The sequence below is a fragment of the Danio aesculapii genome, chromosome 13 (genome assembly GCF_903798145.1).
Source record: "Danio aesculapii chromosome 13, fDanAes4.1, whole genome shotgun sequence".
Lineage (NCBI taxonomy): Eukaryota > Metazoa > Chordata > Actinopteri > Cypriniformes > Danionidae > Danio > Danio aesculapii.
The window spans coordinates 45779369-45798376 of record NC_079447.1 but is presented as its reverse complement, the minus strand read 5'-3'; the positions used below and the strand labels follow the sequence as shown (position 1 = coordinate 45798376).

Below are 19008 nucleotides of genomic sequence, written 5' to 3'. Positions count from 1 at the left end.
ATGCAAGTCATTGTTAATGGGCAGCTTTATCTAGCAAAAGAAGTGCGTTCTATACTCAACCAACAATCAATTGTGTTTCAGGATCAGTTTTAGACTGCTGTGTTTTAGCGCTCATCAATGGTAATTAAGATTCAATCAGTTTAAAGGAGGGGGATGTTTATATATTTAGATTTGACCAAAGACTAGCTGTGTCTCATTTCAGGGGCTGCATCCTCCGAAGGATGCATTCAAAGTGTGCTGTGTCATTGCGGCGCGACGAAGGCTGTCTCATTTTTTAAAAATTCGAAGGCTTCTTAAAACGCAAGCTGGTTCTCAAATGACACACTATACACTATGCACTTATGCACTTACACACTCAACAGTATAGTATTTGTATGTTGTGTCGTCCCAAATGGAGCCCTAATGGTTTATTTACTAAGCGGAAATTCAAACAGTTCCCTGCTGAAAAATCCAGCTTAAACCAACCTAGGCTGGTTGGCTGGTTTTAGCTGGTTGACCAGCCTGGTTTTAGAGTGGTTTGGCCATTTCCAGGCTGGTTTTCAGCCATTTCCAGCCTGGTCTTAGCTGGTCAGGCTGGAAAATGACCAGCTAAATCCAGCTAAAACCAGCTTGACCAGACTGGTTTAAGCTGGACATAGCTGGTTTGGCTGGGTTCCCAGGCTGGTCGAGCAGCTAAAACCAGCCAACCAGCCTAGGCTGGTTTAAGCCAGTTTTTTTAGTAGCGTTTCACTGATAACGTTTGACGGTTGCCCAATCAGTGAAATAAATGACCAAACTATCAAATAATACCACCATGAGTATAACCGCATTCACCATCGGGAAGCGCTATGATCATTCTCATAGGAGAGTTTTGCTTTCACCATCCAAAACTAATAGTTGTCTAACATATGCGCCCGATAGCTCTGCCCCTTCCGCTACATGAGCAAAGCTGCGGTCGTTGAGTGCGTGAAGTGTCCATCATTCCACACTTCATTTTACCGGTCGAATGAGTGTGTCATCTGGCTAATTAATGTGCACTTATTATTTTTAGAGTTTTCAGTGTTAACGCACTACTTATACTATTTATACTACAAAATGATGTGGAATAGTGCATAAGTATGCAATTTGGGATGCACCCTATGTATGTAGTGTCGTCCCAAATGGAGTACTAATGTTTATTTACTTAGCGGAAATTCAAACCGTTTCCCTGATGACGTTTGACGGTTGCCAAATCAGTGAAATAAATGACCAAACTATCAAATAATACCGCCATGAGTATAACCGCATTCACCATCGGGAGGCGCTATAATCAATCTCATAGGAGAATTTTGCTTTCACCATCCAAAATAAATAAAGTATTCAACATGTGCGCCCGATAGCTCCGCCCCTTCCCTTACGTGAGCAAAGCTGCGGTCGTTGAGTGTGTGAAGTGTCCAACATTCCACACTTTATTTTACCGGTCATCCGCGTAATTAAAGTGCACTTATTATTTTTACAGTTTTCAGTGTGAACGCACTACTTGCACTAATTGTACTACAAAATGGCATAGAATGTGCATAAGTATGCGATTTGGACACAATTTATATTTGGAGACAATGAAGGACACAACAGGTGGATCCTTGTGGCCTCGAATACCCCAAGATTCATTGCATTAACGGCAGGACGTTTTTAAAAGAAAACTCCAGTTTAAATGTATGAATTAAGTTTATTTTTCTTGGATATCTAAACACATGTTAATAAACAAAAAGAGTTTGACATGTCTTACTAAAGAGTGATTTTATAGACAGTTTACATGTTTATGTGTACATGTAAGGATCCAAGGAAATATATTTCCAGCTTCTGTGTATCTTGTTTTGCCTTCAGATCGCTTAAAATAAGTTTTAAAATCACTTTGAAAAAAGTCTTTACAAATTTTATCAGTGCTTATTAACAGCAGCTGGTGACAAGATCCGTCCTCTGTAGGCTAGATTGTCTCATTTCAAAACGCTCGGTTCAGTGAGGACTTCAAAGGACTCACCATTGAAGTCTGCATCCTTCGGAGGATGCAGCCTCTGAAATGAGAAACATTTTATAGAATACACAAGACAAGTCACTCACTATTGACCTTATTCTTCAATGCGGAAGTGCGCGCGTTTTTGCGATTGTTTTAGAACTTCTGATTCAGCTGCCTATGGGAGAAATGACTAGGAATAATAAACGGCAGAAAACGGTCAAACTACTTACTCCACAAACAAGTGTTTGCACGACAATACAGACAAAGTAGAATATTATAATAAGAAATTATCAGTTTGCAACACCAAGCAGCAAAACGAGCTGTTTTTAACGTATAAAAATGAATGGAAGTGAATGAGACCGGAAGTCTTGAGCCAAAATGATTCAAATAAATCCCGCCTTCTAGTACAGGAGCCAAACATTGATTACTATAGACTGACGATACTCTAGGGGAGGGGCTCGGACCAGACGTGAGTTTCTGCAGATTTTGTGTGATCTGGATGTTTGGAAATGAAACTAAAGATACAATAATAGTAATTTTTTTTTGATGATTCCTAATATTAAATTCAATCGTAAGCTTTTCAAGCAGTTTTGGAGAATTTGATATTTCCCCATTCAGACAGAATGCCTAAGCATACTGCCCAAGTGGTGTCTCAAAGATGTCCACAGGGTGAAATGACTTGCCTTAAAGGGACTTTGATATGACTTTCTGGTGTAAAGCGTGTTTCTTTAATAAGCATGAGGTAAATTGTTAGTAGCTAAATTTGTAATATTTGACAGCATGCAAAAAGTACATTGTAAAACGAGATTAGTTACTTAAAGTAAGGCAATGTGTTTGTCTAAAAGTGACAACTTAACTTAAAAAGTGAGTAAATCTGTTGTAACTTGGAACTATTAAGTTGACTTAACATATATTTTTTTAGTTATGCAGTTTATTTACTTAATTTTTTAATTTTAAAGGCAACATGTTTACTCACTTTCTTAATATAGTCATCTAATCGCTTTTTATAGTGTAATATCAGATTATTTTGTTATTAAAAAATAATAACTGACATTCATTCATTTTCCTTCGGCTCGAATCGGCAACTATTCCGGCACATCTTTACGCACATTTTGTGTTATATTTTTTCCCATTCATATATATCATTACAATATCACATGAGTAGCAGTGCGGTGTGGCTGTACATTGGCACTGGTGGGAGGCGTGAGGCCAGTGAGGCTCAAGGCCACAGGCCAGTGACAATATACAGCCATATAGAACTGCTACAAGTGTGATATTGCGTTTATACAGCAGTTTGATGGCATAATCGTGCATATAAAAAAGAAGAATCTAACACAGAGAGTCTCAAAAATCCTTTTGTATGAGAAACTACTTTCTTGCACCATTCATTCACATCTACAGCTGACCATCAGAACAGCAGAAACCATTACTACTTCACCAACGTCACTTCAGAGCTATTTGAACGACTCTCTAGCATAATGTCTAAAATGATGACAAAACAGCTGATTTTGCTGACATTTTAAGATTATAAGGCTGAACAGCATGAAATGCCATCAGTCTACAGGGATTTCCCAGAATTTCTCTGTTGTAATCGGAATGTCACAATAATTAACCCCAAAAATGCCAAAGCAAACAAACATTACCAGATTACTATGGTATAATGAAATGAAACTTGTGCTGAGAAAATGCTGTTTATCTCCCCTAAGGACTTATTATGGGGTCTCTGTCACCATCTCGTGGCTAAACGTCAACCAATGCACTGAATCTTCAAAATTATAAATATTTTAAATAGGGCACTGTCCTTATAAATAAACTGCATAGTTGCAATCTAAACAACTACATTCTCACATAAAAAAAACTCAAAAGTACATTATGTTGTCCAACAGCTGCAAAATTTGTGTAATTGTATTGAGTTTATTGATCTGCTGTCACTCTATGTGGGCAGAGTAATACAGATAGGTAAGGAGGCTGTATGAATTCTGATATTGCAGAATCTCGCATGGCTATCAGCCAGTCAGATTTGGGAACCAGACAGAACCATTGAATAATATATATATATATATTTCAACATTAAACTATCTGCTCTACAGTGCAGTTTACCTGGCAGTGCACTGACACACACAGGGTCAGATGGGGTTGAAGCCATGCCAACGCCCTTGGCATTCTCTGCCCGCACACGAAACAGATAAGACGTGCCTGTCTCGAGACCCTTGACCTGAAAAATATTCAAACATACATTTAATAAATAATACTTTTATATAAAGTGTTCTGAGATAATAGAACAGAATAGCTGAGAACATGTACTTGTCAGCACTCATAAATCAATACCTTGAGATAGCAGTGGTCAACTGAACTTTCGTTGACTTTGCTCCAGGAATCAGAGCCTTTCTTGCACTTCTCAATGAAGTATCCAGTGACGGCACTAGCCCCATTGTAGACGGGAGGCTTCCACTCCACCACCAAAGAATCATCCCTCACCTCAGTGAAGGTCAGGTCATAGGCTGGACCTACCAAAGACAAACCCCAAATACAATGGCCATTAGGGCTCAGGGTTCCCATGCGTTCAATCATGTTTTTTAAACACTTCTCATGAAAACATAAACAATAATTGTAAACTTATGTTAATGTGAATCAATACACTTGAACGGATGTCCTTATGAAAACTCTAATCTATACATGAAAAATATGACTTTATATGCTCTTTACAGCTTCCACAAGAATTAGTTAGAAATAAGGTCAAGGCATTTTGTGTTTGTTATCTGGTCTTGACTATACAGTTGAAGTCAGAATTATTAGCCCCCCTTTTCTTTTTTAAATATTTTTCAAATGATGTTTAACAGAGCAAGGAAATTTTCACAGTATGTCTGATAATATTTTTTCTTCTGCAGAAAGTCTTATTTGTTTTATTTCAGTTAGAATAAAAGCAGATTTTAATTGTTTATTAACCATTTTTAGGTCCAAATTATCAGCCCCTTACTTCTCTCTCTCTCTCTCTATATCTAAATGTACAGTAATATTGTAAAATGTGTGATATTTGTAAAATTTTTGAAAATTTCTATAAATAAAGTTGGGGGGGAAAATTTTTTGTTTTTCCAATAGTCTACAGAACAAACCATCGTTACACAATAACTTGCCTAATTACCCTTACCTGCCTAGTTAACCTAATTAACCTAGATATGCCTTTAAATGTCACCTTAAGCTGTATAGAAGTGTCTTGAAAAATATCTAGTCAAATATTATTTACGTCATCATAACAAAGACAAATTAAATCAATTATTAGAAATGAGTTATTAAAACTATTATGTTTAGAAATGTGTTGAATAAATCTTCTCTCTGTTAAACCATAATTGGGAGGAAAAATAGGGGCTAGTAATTCAGGGGGGCTAATAATTCTGACTTCAACTGTATTTATACAGTGTATACCCCCCCCCCCAACCCCAATTTCTGTTTAACAGAAAGAAGATATTTTTTAACATAATTAATAACTCATTTACAATAACTGATTTCTTTCATCCTTGCCATGATGACAGTACATAATGTTTTACTAGATCATTTTCAGGATACTAGTATTAAGCTTAAAGTGAAATTTAAAAGGCTTAACTAGGTTAATTAGGCAAGTTATGGTAATTAGGCAAATCATTGTATTATAATTATAATTAAGGGGGTTAACAATATTGACCAATGGTTTTTGTAAAAATTGAAAACGACTTCCTATTCAAGCCAAAAATAAAACAAATAAAACAAAAAAAATGAAAAAATAAAAAATATTATTGGAAATACTGTGAAAAATTCCTTGCTCTGTTAAACATCATTTGGAAAATTTAGGAAAAAAACTAAAATCACAGGAGGACTAATAAATCTGACTTCTACTATATACAGTATGTTGCAGGTTGGATCCTATAAGGGTCAGTCTACATTAGAACCAACAAATATCTATAGAGATATCCTTGTCCCTTTGTAGTCTTTAACTCTTATTTAACTCTGTAGTCTTTAGGCCCATCACACACACAAAAAAATAAAATGAATGCATAAACAAATAACAACTTGATGCAGAAGATCTGTGTCTCCAGTAGGAATGCTGTAAGGTTGCTAAACACCAAGTAACCAAATTATGTTAGTCAGGAGTTGTGGGTAGGTCTCATGATTGGTGTTTTGCACATGTAAATATTTTACTTCCTCTAAAGTGTTCTTAGGGCAGCATTAAAAAAAATACTAGCCTGGTACAAACGTGACAGTTTAGAGCCTGTGTGCACAAGTTTCAGTTGTCATTTTGGGTCATAGAGATTTCCATTCATTAATTTTCCTTCGGCTTAGTCCCTTATTTATCAGGGGTCACCACAGCGGAATGAACAGCCAACTATTCCCGCGGATGCCCTTCTAGCCACAATCCAGTACTGGGAATCACTCATGCACTACAGGCAATTTACTTCATCCAATTCACCTATAGCCCATGTCTTTGAACTGTGGGAGGAAACCGGAGGGAAAACCCACGCCAACACAGGGTGAGCATGCAAACTCCACACAGAAATGCCAACTGGCCCAGCAGGGACTCGAACCAGCAACATTCTTGCTGTGAGGAGACAGTGCTAACCATTGAGCCACAGTTGCCGCCCCATAGAGATATTTTCTTTGTCAATATTAAAGTCAGATTGAAACGAATATGTTCTCTTCTTATAGTTATATGTACTGTATATTGTAGTGCTTGTTATAAAAGATGTGTCTGTGCACTTTATTTTGTAATGTTAAAGTTTATTTGCCCTCGTAATCTTTAATCAAATACTTTAACCTTCCCTCCCCCCTCAGAACGACTGCTCTGGTCACATGGTATGCCTTTTGAACAGAGCTTCTGCTCTTTTTCGTCCATTCGTCAATCTTCCTCTATTTTGTTCAACGATCCAATCAGTTCCCAAAGGTCAAAATCATGCACCGCCCTACAATTTTTTCGCATTTCAGGACGATTTCAATTGGATGTATGTCACGACAGAGGAAAAAAACTTAACTTAGTCTCCATAGACTACTTTCTTCTGAGCCACTTCTTTTGACATTTTCTGTTTAAATTTAATGCCACAAATTTGGAACAAAGCTTAAAAAGGGCCAGTATCGAAGAGTTCTAAAAAAAATTGGAAGGGTATTTTGAGATGAAACTTCCCATACACACTCTAGGGACATCAGAGACTTATTTGATATTTTAAAAAGGCGCATAATACTGTAGGTCCCCTTTAAATAACAGATTCCTCTAAGCCACATAATGTCATCTGTCTGGTTTTGTCAGAAGTGCCTGTAAAAATGTGTTTTATGTGTCAAGTTATATCATAGATGTGTGATTTACAGCAGTTTATTGTCTGCTTGTTTAATTGTGAAGAACCCAGTCTTGGGAAACACCCACACACACTCATTCACTATGGCCAATTCATTCATTAATTCCTTTTCCTTCCTTTCATTGGCTTAGTCCCTTTATTCATTAGGGGTCGTCACAGCGGAATGACACGCCAACTTATCCGGCATATGTTTTATGCAGCGGATACCCTTCCAGCTGCAACCCAAGGACTGGAAAACATCCATAAACACTCATTCACACACATACACTTTGGCCGATTTATTTTTTTCAATTCACCTATACTACGTCTTTGGACTGAACAACACGGGGAGAACATGCAGGATCTTCACAGAAATGCCAACTGGCCCAGTGGGGAGTCAAATCATCCTTCTAGCTGTGAGGTGACAGTGCTAACCACTGAGCCACTGTGCTGCCTGCAGTGTATCCAGAAAGTATTCATAGCTCTTCACTTTTTCCACATTTTTTTTTGGGTTACAGCCTTATTCCAAAATTGATTAAATGGATTTATTTCCTCAAAATTCTCCACACAATACCCCATAATGACAATGTGAAAAAGATTTTTTGAAATTGATGCAAATTTATTCAAAATAAAAAACCTGAAAAATCACATGTACATAAGTATTCACAGCCTTTGCCCAATACTTTGTTTATACACCTTTAGCAGCAATTACAGCCTCAAGTCTTTTTGAATATGATGCCACAAACTTGGCACACCTGTCTTTGAGAAATTTTGCCCATTTCTCTTTGCAGTACGTCTCAAGCTCTATCAGGTTGGATGGGATGCGGCGGTGTACAGCCATTTTCAGATCTCTCCAGAGATGTTCAATAGGATTTAGGTCTGGGTTCTGGCGGGACCACTCAAGGACATTCACCGAGTTGTTGTGAAGCCACTCCATTGATATTTTGGCGATGTGCTTTGGGTCACTGTCCTGCTGAAAGATGAACCGTCGCCCCAGTTAAGAGCACTCTAAAGCAAGTTATCATTCAGGATGTCTCTGTACTTTGCTGCATTCATCTATCCCTCTATCTTGCCTAGTCTTCCAGTTCCTGCTGCTGAAAAACATCCCCACAGCATGATGCTGCCACCATCATGCTTCACTGTAGGGATGGTATTAGCCTGGTGATGAGCGGTGCCTGGTTTTCTCCAAACGCAACGCCTGGCATTCACTCCAAAGAGTTAAATTTTAGTCTCATCAGACCAGAGAATTTAGTTTTTTATGGTCTGAGAGTCCTTCAGATGCCTTTTGGCAAATTCCAGGCAGGGAGTGGCTTCTGTCTGGCCACTCTATCATACAGGCCTGATTGGTGGATTGCTGCACAAATGGTTGTCCTTCTGTAAGGTTCTCCTCCCTCCACAGAAGAACGCTGGAGCTCAGACAGAGTGACCATTGGGTTATTGATCACCTCCCTGACTAAGGCCCTTCTCCCCTGATCACTTGGTCGGCCAGCTCTAAGAAGAGTCCTGGTGGTTCCAAACATCTTCCACTTACGGATGATGGAGGCCACTGTGCTCATTGGAACTTTCAGAGCAGCAGAAATTTTTCTGTAACCTTCCCCAGCCTTGTGCCTCGAGACAATCCTGTCTCGGAGGTCTAAAGACAATTCCTTTGTCTTCATGCTTGGTTTGTGCTTTGACATGCACTGTCAGCCCTGGGACCTTATATAGACAGGTGAATGCCTATTCAAATCATGTCCAATCAACTAAATTTACCACAGGTGAACTCCAATTAAGCTGCTGAAACATCTCAAGAATGATCAGTGCAAACAGAATGACCTGAGCTCAATTTAGAGCTTCACAGCAAAAGCTGTGAATACTTATGTACATGTGATTTTTCAGGATTTTTTTTTATTAATTTGCAACAATTTCAAATTTCGTGGGGTATTGTGCTTAGAATTTTAAGGAAATAAATGAATTTAATCAATTTTGGAATAAGGCTGTAACATAAATAAATGTGGAAAAAGTGAAGTGCTATGAAAAATTGCCATATGCACTACATATATATATATATATATATATATATATATATATATATATATATATATATATATATATATATATATATATATATATATATATATATATATATATATATATATATATATCAAATCTTTGTTTCAATTATTATTATTATTATTATTATTATTGAATGAACAAAACAAATACCATCATTAAATGTGTTAGCAGACTTCACAATACCTGGTTCAGACATGGTCCATGCGTCACATTTGAAGGAAGAGCTATAGGTTGAGGGATCACCAACTCCAACCACATTAGCACCATAGACCCTAAACTGATACACTGAGCCAGCAGTCAGACCTCCAACCTTCAGAAAGAACATTTCATCTGAGCAATCACAGAACATTATAGCACCACACTATTTTATTAGAAATCCATTAACATAAGCTGATGCAACAACAACATGCACAGGATGCTGCAATACATGGCCACCTTGTGCAGTCTTTCCTTAACGGGTGGGATGTTGACCTCCTTCCACGTCTTCTTGGCCACGTTGCATTTGTCAATGTAATAATCGGTGACCTCTGCTCCTCCAGAATGGATGGGCTGCTTCCAGTTGAGCACCATGGATTCCCCGTCACAATACAGAAGAGAGATGTCATAAGGGGAAGAGGGCAGCTCTGTGGAGAAGACAGATTGATTCAGCTGGTTGTAGCCATTACTCAATGTCTTGAACATGGGGCAACATGTAATGACGTGCAAGCCACATCTCTGGCTTGTAATATGCACATTTCATAGGGAAATATTGTGCCTGGAGGTGTAATATAATAGGATGAAATGCATCTTAATGTTGCACATAAATATAAGGCTCAAATTATGTCGACGCTTTCAGCAAGAGAACGTAGGACTCGCAGTGAAAACAGAATGAGCTGCTTTCTGTCTACTGCCTACATAAACAGCTGCGTTCTGAAGTAGCAGTGTAAAAGAAAAGGATATGCATTTAGAATATTGAACATTGAAGAGCTTTATTTTAAAATACTGCAGTGTTGGGTAAATTATTTTTAAAAAGTAATTACTAATTACACTGTTAAAATTTTATTTAAACTACATTATTAATTACAACGTTTGAAAAGTAACTCAGTTACGCAATAAGTTATTTATTTACTTGACTAAACACAAAAACAATTAATGTATAAATGAACTACTTATAAATCTCAGTGTCACAAAGAAAACTGAAAAACTTTTAATACTTTGGGTCTTATCATACACCTGGTGCAATAAGGCGCAAGACATGTTTGGCGCGATTGGTTGCTATTTTTAGCCCAGCGCATAATTTTCACATTTTGCGCCACATTCTTTAAATAGCAAGTCCATTTTTGCGCCACTTTGTGGAGTCATGGGTGTGCTGGTCTAAAAATGAGGTGTGTTAAGGCATTGCTACTGCATTGCTATTTTGAGGAACTGAAATAGACCACACCATTGACCAACTAAAGGCTGGCCTAAAGTCCAGCGCAGATCATGTAGTTATGCACCTATGCAGGTTCAAACACTTTGTCACCTTAGAATTTTAAGGTTCTATCTGACATTTTTGTCAAAATTGAGTTTTTGACATATTCTTATTAATTGACAATTTATTTACATTATAGGATGTTTTTTTATAAGTTGTTTACGTTTTAAGACTTTTTATTTAAAAACAAAAGGTTATACACATACTGTTTGCTATGGAATGCAAAAACTTTAAAGCTCATTATCTCAAAATCATTCAGAATGCAGGTAGAACCTTATAATTCCAAGGTGACAACTTGGACATTGCTTAATACACACAGGATGTACAACAATACACAAATATTTATACATAAAAATTAAAGGATTAAAATGTTACAAATCCTCCATGCCTCATTTTGTAGTTATTCATGACAATTTGCAATTGTATAATGTTATTATTACTATTAGTATTATTTATTATATGCATATTTATATTTGTTTTAATAAAAAAAACTTAGATGTGTCCACCTCTCTGGTTTTAGAGACGTATGCATCACCATATGCGGCATAAGAATAGGATGTGTGTTTGGATATAACTCCGTTTTTTGACCATACTTTGTTATTGTTGTTCATTTATTCGTTTGCTGGAAATTAGAACTGAATTTAGAAACAGTTTTGAAACAAATCTTTGAGCTTAACAGACTAAATTAAATATGAAGGCTAATGGATGTCTTCAGTAGAGTGAGTACAACACCGTTCCCTAATCCACGAAAGTAAACGAGTAAACTAAAGAGTAAAAGCAAAGTGAAGAGAAAGTAAAGAGGCTGAATGGAGGAGGCTCGTTCTTTATCCCTAAATAGCAAATGTGCTGTGGTGTGACGCAACTGACTCTTAGGGTGCTTTCACACCTGTTTTGTTCCGAAATATTGCACTTTGTTCTTGGTGCGGTTCGCTTTCACACGGCAAAGTTTCTAAACGGACCAAAAGAGTTTAAACAAGTCATGTGCGAGTAAACTCTCCTCACATTGGTCAGAGTTTCACGGTTTATTTTGCAGAGTCCCGCTCAGCTGTCATGCGTCCTTATTTTAATTTATGACGATGAGCAAAAAGACATTATAAGCGGAAAGTTGTGCTTTAATTTCAAATGGTGACACCCACAGACATCGTCACCAAGTATAAATCAGAGGTAAGACTCTCATACATAGCCCTTGGCTAGAATTATGCATTATAGGTTTTACATTATAGAGATAAATAACTGATAAACCAAGACTGCAGTTCGGTCAGTTTTCCTAACGGATAAACAGCTCTCGTTAATAGTTCAGCATGCTTTCACTTTCATATTTGACATGAAACACATATTTACCGGTAGGAATGACATCTCGCCCTACTCATAATTCTTTCTTCATATTGCCATATTTATGCCTATTACATATCCATAATACACTGTGATATAGCCAGGCTCGGATCGTTTTGCTTTCTCACTACAATCGATCCGCTCCAGAGTTCACTTCAATCGAGCTGAGACCACATCATTCAGGCGATCTTGGACCGATTGTTTTGGCGCGGATCCGAGCGTGATTGCTGGAATCACATATGCCAAACTAACTGCGCTAACTGAAAAAATGCACTCAAAAAACTCCCATAACTGATTAAAAGAATAAGCACAACCCTGTTCGACCATGCGCCAGGGAACAAACTGTATTTTTCCATCCTTAAAATAGCACAAGTGGATTCGGACATGCTCTTAAGGCTTTTGCACCATGTGCTTTAGACTTAAACTAGATTGTTAAAATACAGTCTTAAAAGTTGAACTTTATTTATCCACTTCAAATGTTGATTGTTGTGCATATATACTGTACATTGGAATTATTCGATTTTTTTACTGTTGGTACTATTTTACAATTTATGCACTGCAAAAAATGCAGGGTTCCACACAATTCATTCATGTTGCACCAACACAAAGCACTTACGTTTACTTAATTGTTTATTACAAATTTAAGTGGATTGAACATAAACCAATTAGGTTATGCCAAAAAACCTCAAGAATTGTAATTCAGCTCATTTTAGATAAGTAGTTTGAACAAGCGGCAAAACTGTTTTTTGAGTGTACATGTTCCTCTATAAGCCACCTTTTGTCATAAGGTATGAGACAAGATATATTACTACAGTAAGTAATTGAGTTGATTTGAGAAATGCTTTCATCTAATAATTTCATTTGAAGAAACAATCTACTTTCATTCTCATCACTGATTAAACTGGTTACTATTTATCCTACAGACAGGCCTGCCTTTTTTTTTTAGGTCTAAAAGTTTCATCTTTAGTTGTGTCCTTCGAAGTCTCTAGATATGGAATTGTACTCCTGAGTCCAAACACAGGATTGCTATTCGCTGAAGCTAAAGAGTTATAAAGCAATCAGCTCTACAAATAATCCAGATCAGTAAAAAATTAATAGACTTCTGCTGCTGGAATAATTTACTTGTTGACTAAGAGTTCCATTGAGATACGGAAAGAAAAAAGGAAAGAAAAACACTCACACTCATTTGATATAAATTATTAAACCAATTTAGCAAGGATTGAAGGGAATAAAATGATTTCTAAAACGTCTCTGTCTACCAGGGGTATGACCATAAAACATATTCACAGTGTGATGTTTATATGTCATGGTAACTTTTTAAAATCGCACACACTGTGAAATGCATATCATAAGACACAAAGGATTCATAAACCACATCATTAATATAAAATAATATAAAAAATTACAAAATACATTTCCCACCAAAACATAAATCACTGAGCAATGAAATGCATCATAGTGTTTATTGAAGCAATAAACCATATTGCAGAATCCCTGTGGTATATTGAGTTTACTATGTACTGCATTGAACTGCAAACAAAAATGCTGAATTTCTATAAGCAAATTAGTGAAAAAATATCATTATATAACTGTTATGGATCTGGTCCCTGCTCTTGCTCCCACTAACAGAGATCTATACCGATTTTTCCTGACTGGATTTCATCTCCCATAAATCCCTCTACCTATCAACCATAGACTAGTATTCTGTTAAGGCCCAAGGTGTTTTTTACATGTATTTTTTATTTCTCTTTGCTATTTGGGCTTATTGGAACCTAATTAGAATAAAAATCTAAGTATCATCTTATGATATTATGCACTTTTAGAGAAAAATGCTGTCCATATATGTGGACTCGTGGTTCGAATTTACATAAAACACTTTTTCCTGAATGTTTTTAATGCATATTTAACATAGAACTTTTTTTTTTACTTGCTTTGACTATCACAGAGTAAAAACAAAAAATGTTTTCCCATTTTGGACAGTAAAAAGGTCAATTGGTACAAATGAGCCCAAAGTGTGCCAAGAAAATATCCCCCACACCATTACACCACCACTACCAGCCTTGTGGATACAAGGCAGGATGGATCCATGTTTTCATGTTATTGATGCCAAACTCTGACCAGGCAAGGTTTTTCCAATCTTCTATAGTCCAATATTGATGTGAATTGTAGCCTCAGTTTCCTGTTCTTAGCTGACAGTAGAGGCACCCGGTGTGGTCTTCTGCTGCTGTAGCCCATCCACCTCAGTATTTGTGCATTCAGAAATGCTGTTCTGCATACCTCGTTTGTAACGACTGGCTAATTGAGTTATTTGAGCAGTTATTTGAGTTACTGTATACCTTTCTATTAGCTCCATTATGTGATTGGCTGATTAGAAACTTGCATTAACAAGCAGTTGTACAGCTGTACCTAATAAAGTGGCTGGTGAGTGTTTATAGAAAAGTGTGATCATGAGAACTAAAACCACTTTTTTTACCTTTAAAGTTCACTTTTTTATACCTTATATGATGTTTTGAAACTAAATAACATCCATTAGAACTGATGTTTTACATGCATCATCCATAGTCTTCATAACACACATTGTCTGGTTCCTGGTTTATTGCTTTAATAAAAACTAAAAAGAAAAAAAAAAACTACTTGCTGATGCCTTTCACCACTCAACTGTGCTCTATACTAAAGAAATGTTTGACGTGCCAAATGAATCTTTTCTATTGTTATTGCGTAGGAACTCTCCTAAGCGCTTTCTATGAATGAAGATAAATAGAGACATTTTCCAACCTGATGTAAAGTCATTAAAAAGGAATCTGGTGGGAAATTTCTGTCGGGTACCTTGTTTTGTCATTACGCTATACTTCCTGTTCAAAAGCAGCTCCTGAGTGTGTTTAGCAAAAGAAAAAAGGTTTCGAATAAACAGTTTGTTGACGGAATATCAAAAGAGATTGTGTTTGGTGTGAGGCAGACTACTTACTAAGAGCAGCTCTCACAGAAAGAGGGGCTGATTCCTGGGATTCGTCACTGAGGCCCAGCTCGTTGATGGCTTGTACACGGAAAACATACGACTCACCGGTGGTCAGGCCATGCACAACAAACCTGTGTGAACCCAATAATAAGGTAGTGAAAGAAGAAATTAATGTTCCTTAATTTATCCTTTAAAGAGAATAACATCCACAAAAGAAACATGTCAGCAACACAAAAACCTGAGGTAAGCTTTCTGCTTCCCATAAAGAGATCTTGTTCTGAAAGCAACAGCCTTCCTAGTTTGTCGATATACTGCCTATGGGTACCTGCAGCCTCTTCATAGTGGCATAAAATGTTTGACCGGTTAGCTTCAATATCTTATCCCTGGGAATGAGAAATGGTTTCTGACCTACTTTAAATAGATAGATGAGTTACAGTATATTTCCCAGAACTTTGTAAATCTAAGAGCAAAATTAATGTTGTTTTTCAAGTCAGAGTCTGTTCATTGCTAATACAGTTCAGATCAAAGACTTCAATATCAATAATAAAAAGCAAATCAGATTCACCTATAAAGCAGCTCTAGAGTAGGTGATAGTGTCATCAAGCAGCAAAATACAGTTCATGTGTTCCTCTCATATCAAAGTGATGATACACGAGCAACTTTAACAGCAATGTCACTATACCATATTCCCTCTACAGTTCTTGAGGCAACCATATTAAATTAAATTAAATTAAATTAAATTAAATTAAATTAAATTAAATTAAATTAAATTAAATTAAATTAAATTAAATTAAATTAAATTAAATTAAATTAAATTAAATTAAATTAAATTAAAATTAAATTAAATTAAATTAAATTTTCTATTTATTTATTTATTTTATTTTATTATTTTTTGTTTTGTTTTATTTTATTATTCTATTTAATTTTATTATTCTATTAAATTAAATTAAATTAAATTAAATTAAATTAAATTAAATTAAATTAAATTAAATTTAATTTAATTTAATTTAATTTAATTTAATTTAATTAATTTATTTAATTTAATTTAATTTAATTTAATTTAATTTAATTTAATTTAATTTAATTTAATTTAATTTAATTTAATTTAATTTTATTTTATTTTATTTTGTTATTTAATTATTTATTTCCTTTATTTAACTTATTTTATTTTACATTATTTTTTATTTTATTTAATTGTATTTATTTAATTTGATTGATTTTATTAATTTTATTTTTATTTTTTATTTTGTTTTGTTTCATTTAACTTAATTTATTTAATTTAATTTATTTTTTCATTTATTTATATCTTTTTTTTATTCCACACAATTCTTCATGGTGTCCCAACTCTAATCGTTTTTGCAAATTTAAGTGGATTGAACATAAATCAGTTAAATTGTTCCAAAAAACTTGAGAATTGTGTTGTTTAAACTCATTTTAATTAAGTAGTCTGAACAAGCAACTAAAGTATTTTTTGAATGCATTGTGCACTCTATTCATGGAAAATGTAGCCCATACCTCGTCTGCTTATGGGGCTTGTGATTAGCCGAGGCCCAGTCCTTAGATCCTTTGACACAAGAATCAATGTAATATCCAATCAGGTTATTGGGATCCTTCGGAGGAGCCCACTGGATTAGAACAGAAGTGTCTGTTTCCCTGGTTGCGACGACTTGTCCGGGAGCCGAGGGCACACCTGAATGAACAAAGAACTTCATTTCAAGGCTGATTTCACCAACCAGCCCAATCAATTTCTTGATGACCTATCATGCATGAATTAGTTCCACTACAGGAAGGCATATAAAATTCATTACTGCCTTAATAACAACATCAAAGTCACAGCCTGACCAAAGCTTCAAAGATGTATATGCAATTTCATTTGCGGCAGATTCACCATTTCAATAGCTTAACTGAATATATCAGAAGTGTGGTGGCCTTTGACATGCGTTTTTTACCCTTTAGTTGCAGGGTTGTTATAGTGCTGGTGGGCTCCGAAGGATCACTGATGCCATAAATATTAGCAGACAGTACACGGAAGAGATAGTCCTTTCCTTCAGACAGGTCGAAGACAGCATAGCGAGGGGATCTGATGGGCACTTTAGTGTTCACTCGCTGCCAAGATCCTGCTCCAACCTGAAGCTGTATGATAGCAGAGCCAGCAAAACATAATATTGAGAACAGCATCGAGAGGAAACCATGCTTTAGCCAACCACAAGCATTAAGGAAATATTACAAATTATCTTTCGAGCCCAGTGTGGTCAGAAATTTATATGGAAACATCGATTTATTTATTTATTTGTTTTTAATTATATATATTATCTATATTATAGATATAGATAATGATGTATATTACATTCACATATATACAGTTAGGACCATAAATATTTGGACACTGACACAATTCTAAAATTTTTGGCACAATAGATTTGAAATTAAATGAAAACTGCAGACTGTCAGCTTTAATTTGAGGGTATTTACATCCAAATCAGGTGAATGGTGTAGGAATTACAACAGTTTACATATGTGCCTCCCACTTGTTAAGGGTCCAAAAGTAATTGGACAATTGGCTCCTACACTGTTTCATGACCAGGTGTGTGTTATTCTCTCATTATCCCAATTACAATGAGCAGATGAGAGGTCGAAAGTTTATTTCAAATGTGCTATTTGCATTTGGAATCTGTTACGTTCAACTCTCAATATGAGATTCAAAGAGCTGTCACTATCCATCAAGGAAGCCTTGATTAGGCTGAAAAACAAAACAAACCCATCAGAGAGATAGCAAAAACATTAGACATGGCCAAAACAACTGATTGGAACATTCTTTAAAAAAAAAGAATGCACCAGTGAACTCGGCAACACCAAAAGACCCGGAAGACCACGGACAAAACTGTGGATGACCGAAGAATTATTTTCCAGGTGAAGAAAACACACTTCACAACAATTGGCCAGATCAAGAACACTCTCCAGTAATATGGTGTGTGTGTGTAAGAGTCCACAATCAAGAGAAGACCATACCAGGTTGAATACAGAGGGTTCACCACAAAATGTAAATCATTGGTGAGCCTCAAAAAAAGGAAGGCCAGATTAGAGTTCTAAAAAAGCCTTCACCGTACTGAAACAACAAGTTATGGACAGATGAGATTAAGTTGTTAACTTGTACCAGAGTGATGGGAAGAGTATGGAGAAGGAAAGGAACTGCTCATGATTTAAAGCAGTGTAGCATGGTGGTAGTAGTGACATGGTATGGGCATGTATGGCTGTCAATGGAGCTGGTTCTCTTGTAGTTATTGATGATGTGACTGCTGACAAAAACAGCAGGGTGAATTCTGAAGTGCAATATTTTCAGGCAATATTTTCTATAATTATTATTATTATTATTATTATTAGTAGTAGTAGTAGTAGTAGTAGTAGTAGTAGTAGTATGCCAAATACTTCAGAACTCATTGGACGGCGCTTCACAGTGCAGATGGAAAAATGACCCAAAGCATACTGCAAAAGCAACCAAAGAGATTTTGAAGTGAAAGAAGTGGAATGTTATGGCCAAGTCAATCACCTGATCTGTATCCGATTGAGCTTGCTATTCACTTGCTGAAGACAAAGCTAAAGGGAAAATGCCTTAAGAACAAGCAGGAACTGAAGACCGTAGAAGCTTGGCAGACCCAGCGTCTGGTGATGTCTATGTGTTCTAGACTTCAGGCTGTAATTGACTGCAAAGGATTTGCAACCAAGTATTAAAAAGTGAAGGTTTGATTTATGATTACTATTCTGTCCAATTTCTTTTGGACCCTTAACAAGTGGGAGGCACATATGAAAACTGTTGTAATTCCTACAGCGTTCACCTGATTTGGATGTAAATACCCTCAAATTAAAGCAAAGCTGACAGTCTGCAAGTAAAGCACATCTTGTTTGTTTAATTTCAAATTGACTGCGTTGGTGTACAGAGCCAAAAATG

The 19008-nt window shown here is 36.1% G+C and overlaps 1 protein-coding gene across 1 annotated transcript in view; it reads right to left on the bottom strand.

Annotated features, from left to right (window-relative positions):
• Positions 1–19008, bottom strand: part of myom2b (myomesin 2b) — a 92539-nt gene that overhangs the window by 40883 nt on the left and 32648 nt on the right. Inside the window, exons 14-20 of the mRNA XM_056471022.1 lie at positions 17012–17195; positions 16578–16752; positions 15072–15193; positions 9760–9947; positions 9508–9634; positions 4301–4479; positions 4073–4187 (exon numbers count right to left, since the gene is read on the bottom strand). Coding sequence (XP_056326997.1) covers positions 4073–4187; positions 4301–4479; positions 9508–9634; positions 9760–9947; positions 15072–15193; positions 16578–16752; positions 17012–17195 — 1090 coding nt within the window. The remainder of the gene's footprint in view (positions 1–4072; positions 4188–4300; positions 4480–9507; positions 9635–9759; positions 9948–15071; positions 15194–16577; positions 16753–17011; positions 17196–19008) is intronic.